At 59.5% G+C, this 6,029-nt stretch overlaps 1 protein-coding gene across 39 annotated transcripts in view; it reads right to left on the reverse strand.

Moving 5' to 3' along the window:
• Nucleotides 1–4,672, reverse strand: part of BBX (BBX high mobility group box domain containing) — a 138,441-nt gene extending 133,769 nt beyond the window's left edge. For 11 of the 39 annotated variants that reach the window (XM_083817241.1, XM_083817219.1, XM_083817222.1 and 8 more), the window contains exon 1: nucleotides 1,427–1,499. Coding sequence is in view for 1 of the 39 variants with exons in the window: in XM_083817221.1 (XP_083673347.1) it covers nucleotides 1,427–1,499; nucleotides 4,086–4,201 (189 nt within the window). In the remaining 38 variants the exon portion in view is untranslated. Of the gene's footprint in view, nucleotides 1–1,426; nucleotides 1,500–2,770; nucleotides 3,028–3,232; nucleotides 3,298–3,585; nucleotides 3,755–4,085; nucleotides 4,308–4,371 lie in introns of those variants that run through there. The other 28 variants (XM_083817247.1, XM_083817242.1, XM_083817244.1 and 25 more) reach the window with 18 other exon arrangements.
• Between the last annotated feature and the right edge of the window lie 1,357 nt (nucleotides 4,673–6,029).

Genomic DNA, 6,029 nt, shown 5'->3' on the forward strand with positions numbered 1-6,029 from the left:
TCTGAACAACAGTTTGAAGCCTATCAGCCAGTTTTTGAATTTCCCAATGTGTTCCTACTTTGTAAAAATTGTTGCATCAATTACTCTAGCCTGAACATGATCCTTGTCAGCAATGCTATAAACCAGAAAGCAATATTCTCCTATGCAACCAGTCTGTCATAAAGAATTTCAGTAATTTAATTTGCTGTTTATAGCCTCAGACCTACACATACCAACCTCGCTGCCCATAAAATCTGGAAAATTGAAATTTGGGTGCAATTCTCCAGGAGATGGAGAACAGGCAGAACCCTCCCTTTGAGCCACCTCTGCACAGCGGTTATCCCAGCCTTAGGAATAGGCTTGCGGCCACAATATTGCAGAAGAACAGCTGCTCCCAATGGGCCCCTTCGAGCCAGCGTGTTTGGGACCATCACTTATCCTATGTCTCCTACACACAGACTGGAAAAGGTCAGGAGAACGTTATTAATCATTCACATTTATGAGGGCTAAGCTTACTCCAAATACACGTCTTGTCTTGTTTTCAACTACGTATACCAAACTACCAGGAAAAAAAATTTAGATATATTTATTGCCTCCCACTTCCCCATTTTGGGCCTAAAGCAGTTCAGTGCCACCACGGGTGCCTGTAGGAAAAGCGCTTCACGTGGCACTCACTTTATGCCATCAATAAATGCAACCCCTCAAAATTACAGTCTCCCGTTTAGATTACCAGGTCCACTTCGGTTTAGAAAGTGCCAAACTCTTCAGAAGGCATCAAAAGTTTTCCACAGCATACAGACAGAAGCAGCAGCTGTGCACTGGAAAGCTTAGGAGAACTGGTAAGTCAGTCACTAGGATTTGTCTTTCAGACTGATAGGTACCTGCATTAATCAATGCCAAAAGAAAAAACGGTAATGCAGAAAGAGTACGGATGGAATTCTAATTAACTCTGTTTACGTGTGAAAACTGAACCAACTCCTGTTGTAGTCGTACTGCGTTGACGTTGAACTTCTCACTGATTCTCGACCTCTAGAGATTTCTCATGATCTGTTCTAATTGTTGATTTCTCCCGTGTTTTCTCCCCACCAGTGAATTTGAAGAGGACTTCACATTCTCAGCGAGTTTCTGACCTCCGCATCTCACTTTGCATATTTTAACGTTACTTTGGCTTGAAACTTTAGCCCCAAGTCAATTAACTGATCATCTTTACAAAGCGAGGTCTAAAGAAAGAGGAGGAGAGAAAGAAGAGAGAAGAAGCGAGGGGAGATCCGAGTAGGTACAGCCCGTTCATCCTGGGGTGACCCAGACCAACTTTGCAGCCTAGCAACTGCTCTGAGTGCCCTGAGCAGAGGCGCTTATTGAGGTGGCCGGACCCAAAGGAGCATCCCGCAGGCGTAACGCGGTGGCGAGAGGAGCCCCGTCTTACCGAGCAGAGCCGAGTACTCACCCAAGAAGGCAAATGGAAATTACAGCCAGACGAAGATGAAGCTGTCTCAACGCCTTCGTCATGTGATAGTGACCTATAAAGTACCAAACAGAGGCACACCGTCAGCACGCCGCGGCTCCGCAGCATCGCAGCCCAGCGCGGGGCGAGACCCCGCCGCCCGGGGCCAGCCCTCGCCGAGCCCCCACGCCACCCGAGCCCCCCTGGAAGACCCCGGGGGAGGGCTGTGCGTGAGGGGAGGCGGACAAAAGGGGTGTGCGTGAGGGGGGACACACGGGGGGCGCGAACAAAAGAGGCGCCGCTGCCGCGGGTGGGCCCGGCGCCGCCGCGGCCGCGGGTTCGAGTCCCGGCGAGGGCCCCGCGGCCCGGCGGGGGGGCACCGGCAGGGCGCTGGGCCCCAGGCCGCCGCCGCCGCCGCCCGTGCGAAGTGCAGGGCCACCGGCATCCGGGCTGCGGGGTGGGGAGGGAAGGAAAGGTATTAAACATGGAGAGAGCCCGCCGCTCCCGGCAGGGTCTCTCTCTGTCTCTCTCTCACACACACACACACACACGCACACGCACACACACGCACGCCCCTCGGCGGCGGCGGCGCCCCCAGCCCGCTGCCGGTCAGCATCAAGTTTGCGCCTTAGTTGCAAAATGTCGATCCCGGCGGCTGACAAGACCCGGGGAGGAGAGGGGGAGAGCAAGAGAGTGCGGGAGGCAGAGGAGAGGCGAGAGAGAGTCCATCTTGCTTTCAGGGGGGAGGCGAGGAGCAGCGAGGCGCCGCACCAACCTCACCCTCCCGGGGGGGAAACTCTGCCGGGGGCGGCCGGGCGGGGACGGGCCGCGGGGGGCTCCCCCCGGACCCCCGCCGCCGCCCTCCCGGGGGGCTCCGGCCGGCGGCCGCCTCCCTCCCCGCTGCTCCCCTCCTCCTCCCCGCGGGCCCGGGCCATCATCCCGCTGCCACCGGCGAGGAGGAGGAGGAGGAGGAGGAGGAGGAGGCGGCGGTGCCGGGGGAGCCACACGGGTGCCGGGGGAGCCGCACGGGCGCCGGGCCCCCCCGCTCTCCCCTCCGCGGGACCGGGACGTGTCACCGGCAGGACGGGCAATGGTTTCGGCGCCCCAGGCCCGAGTGACCACCGCCGGCCTGGCGGCCTCCCCTCCCGCACGCACTCGCTCACCTCCGAAAACAGAAAAACAACAAAAAAACCACGCCAAAAACAACAACTTTTACAACGCCGGGGCCTCCCTCGGCGTAACAATAAATAATAAAAAAAAGTGGCGAATCCGCCCCCGGCGCGGTTAAACCCCCGCGGCCCTTCCCCTGGCAGCCCGCCGGTGCCCCTCGCATCGCTGCGTTTTTACCTCCCTGCCTGCCTGCCTGCCTCCCCCGGCGGCGGGCTGCTGCCGATATTTCCAACGCAAACCTGCTGCCGCACGGCGCCCGGGATTAACGCGGCTCCCTCCCTCCCTCCCTTCCTCCTCCTCCTCCTCCTCCTCCTCCTCGCAAGCCTACCCCGGATCGGCTCTCCCCACGGCCATGCAAGTTTCATACATTGCAAATAAACCCGAGAGGAGGAAGAGCGAAGCGGCTGGCGGGGGTGGGGGGAGGAGGAGGAGGAGGAGAAGCAGCAGCAGGAGGAGGAGGAGGAGGGCTGCTGCTTTCTGTAATTTACCAGCGACCCGATCTCGCAGCAGCGAATAACAGCCGCGCACCCATCCGGCTCCCGGCGGCGCCCGGAGCCCCCCCCCGAGGCGGCGGCCCCCTCCCCGGGGGGGCCCCCGCCAAGTTTTCTGTCATCGCGACCACCCAATGTCACAACTTACCTCCGCTGCGACGACTTGACGCGGCCGAGGCCTGCCTCCCACCCTCCTCCTCCTCCTCCTCCTCCTCCCTCCCGGAGGCAGGCAGGCAGCCGGGCGGCTCTCCGCCCCGAACTTACCGACACCCCCCGGCCCCCCGGGGCCGCCCCCCGGGGGCTCCGCCGCTGCCTACCGGAAAACGCGGAGCCCAACTCCCGGCCGAGCCCGGCCGCTCTCCTTGTCCGGGTGGGCGCCGGGATCGCCCCCCCGACCGCGTCCCCCTCCCGGCGGCCGGATCGCGCCCCCCCCCCCGGTCTCCCCCCGGCTCCGTTTCGGGGGTCTCCGCCCCCGTTGCCCCCCGCCCCGGCAGCCCGTACCGCTGGGCGCAGCCGCTCGCCCCTCGGGATGAAGTTTCGGTTCTGCCCGCCCGCCGCGATGTCCCCGGCAGGTCCCCCCGCGGCCGGGCACCGAGCGGCCGCCGATGGCTGGCCTTCCTCCTCCTCCTCCTCCTCCTCCTTCCCCTTCCTCCCCGCCGCTCTTGCCTCTCGGCGGCGGCGAGAGGTGCCTGCTTCCCAGCGCAGCCTGGCACTGGCTGGCCTACCCCTGCCTCCTCGCTGCGCTTCCCCCCTCGCTCTATTATGACTATTATTATTACTATTACTGCTGTTTTTTAACGCGATGCACCGCGCTGCGACTCGCCCCCCCCCCACTCCGCGGCGCCCCTGCCCTCCCTGCCGGGCAGCCGCGCACCCACCCGTCCTCCCCTGCCCAAACTTTCCAACGCGGGCAGGGCTGAGGAGGGACGGGGGCAGGCAGCAGGACCGACCGCCGCCCGCCGCCGCCGAGCCCCCCCGGCGCCCCCCGGCCCGGGGCTCACCTGGTCGGGGCTCGGGGCGCCCCCCGGCCCGGCGCACGGCGCGGCCCCCCCGGCTCGCAGCGCGGCTCCGCGCGGAGCCATGCAAGCCGGGCAGCGCCACAACACCCCCCTGCCATGTAAGGCGGCCCGCCATTGGCCGCCGCGCTGACGGACGGGCCCGGCAGCCATACAGCGGCGCCGTTACACCCGCGGCGCCCCGCCGGGGAGCCGCTGGCACACACACACACACACACACACTCACACTCACACACACTCGCGGTGCACACGCCGTGCACACAGTGCTCGCCTCGCACGCCCGCTCACGGTCCCTCGCACAAAGCTCGGCTCGGGTCTCTGTCCGTCCGGCTGTCCGTCCGTCCCGCAGCCGGAGCGTGAGGGCAGCCCGGGCGGGGAGAGCTCCCCTCGGGCTGCAGGAGCCGGGCACGACGCGAGCACGCCCCGCACCGCCACCGGCGTGCCCGTGAAGTTCACCGGGCTCCGGGCACAGGCATCACGAAACCGCCACTTCGCGAGGCAGAAAACACGCCGCGTCCCCTCTCGCGGCGTGTGTGGAAGCGCCGCCGTCTGCGCCGCTGCCTCCGGGTGGGACTCGGACCTGAGGCTGCAGTTGGCATGACAGCAAGGGGCAGAAATACCGCTGAAACACAACTCGGTTCCTTCCACAATAAAGAGAAATCTCTCTCCCCCTTCGCATATCCAACACTCCGAGGGTATTGCGGAGCTTATTCCACATATTCCCCGTCCTGAGCACTCTCCATTGGGCACGGCTGACTTCAGCATCTTCCCATTGTTTACCTCTACTTCTTTTTCTCTTTACAGCAGAGCTATTTTAAATAACGTGGAATAATATTTCTAATGTCTGAATAAAGTGGTGGAGTAATGGTTTTACAGCACAAAATTGTATCCGCGTTTCTAACTTGGCCCGCGCAGTTTTTGTGAAGATGTGAGAAATTATCCTGAACTCCCTACCACCTTGCTTGTAGTAAGGAGGGGTGGAATAACCAGTGCCCAAATAACATAAAAATATCACGATAAACACAGTCTGTAATTAATACTTTCTACCTTATGTTTTTAATTTCCAGCGTTAGCTGAGCATCCATCCTCTGGAAGTCAGGTGCACGTCAGGTGTCAGGCTGGGACACCGGCAAGCCAAGACCCACAAAATTCATTGGTCACGTTTGAAAAGGTGGCCTCATTTGTAGGCAGATTTTCCTCATCATTCACAGATTGTGAAGTGCTTTGCAACTGTAGGTAAGCAGCATCTTGTCAGTATGCATAAGCACTTGCCAGTCAGAGGCCTAAGCCAGACAGATAAAACATACATAGTATATATAGTTTCTTCTTCCTTCTCGGTATAAGTGCCTCGTTTCTTGAATTCTTTTACTCATTTTAATGAAAGTACACCACGGAGCCTCTCGCACCTCTTCACTGCTACAGTCCTGCCAGTGTAGGTAACCACTGGGCAATATACGTGATTTAGATGCTTGTTAGCGTACGAGAAGTTCATTTTAAAGGATGCTTCCATTTTTGCTTTATCAGGACTCTCTGTTACGTTTGATGCCCTTACAGCCCATGTCAGAGGAGAGGTCAAGCTAGGGACACCTTGCAGGCAATGTAGTTGTTCACAGCTACACGAAATGGATATACAGTGCTACTAATTAGAAGAATCTTGTTCCGTGTCCACTTTGCACAGTTACAAATGGCTTCATGAGTCGCAAGGCAGCCAGCCACCTATTCGGCCCGTAGAAGCACAAGTATTTTGTCACCGTTTAAGAGAGATGAGTAAGCTAAGGTACACTGGTATAGTCAGAAAATAAAATGCTCGACTTTCCGCTGCCTTTGATTTATTGCGTCAGTAGTGAAAGAGAGGGCTGTATTTTCTTGGGCTATCAATCCAGGACATTCTGCAAACGCCGAGAGGGAGAGGATGGGAGAGTAGTAAAT

Source organism: Anser anser (genome assembly GCF_964211835.1).
Source record: "Anser anser genome assembly, chromosome: 1".
Taxonomy (NCBI): domain Eukaryota; kingdom Metazoa; phylum Chordata; class Aves; order Anseriformes; family Anatidae; genus Anser; species Anser anser.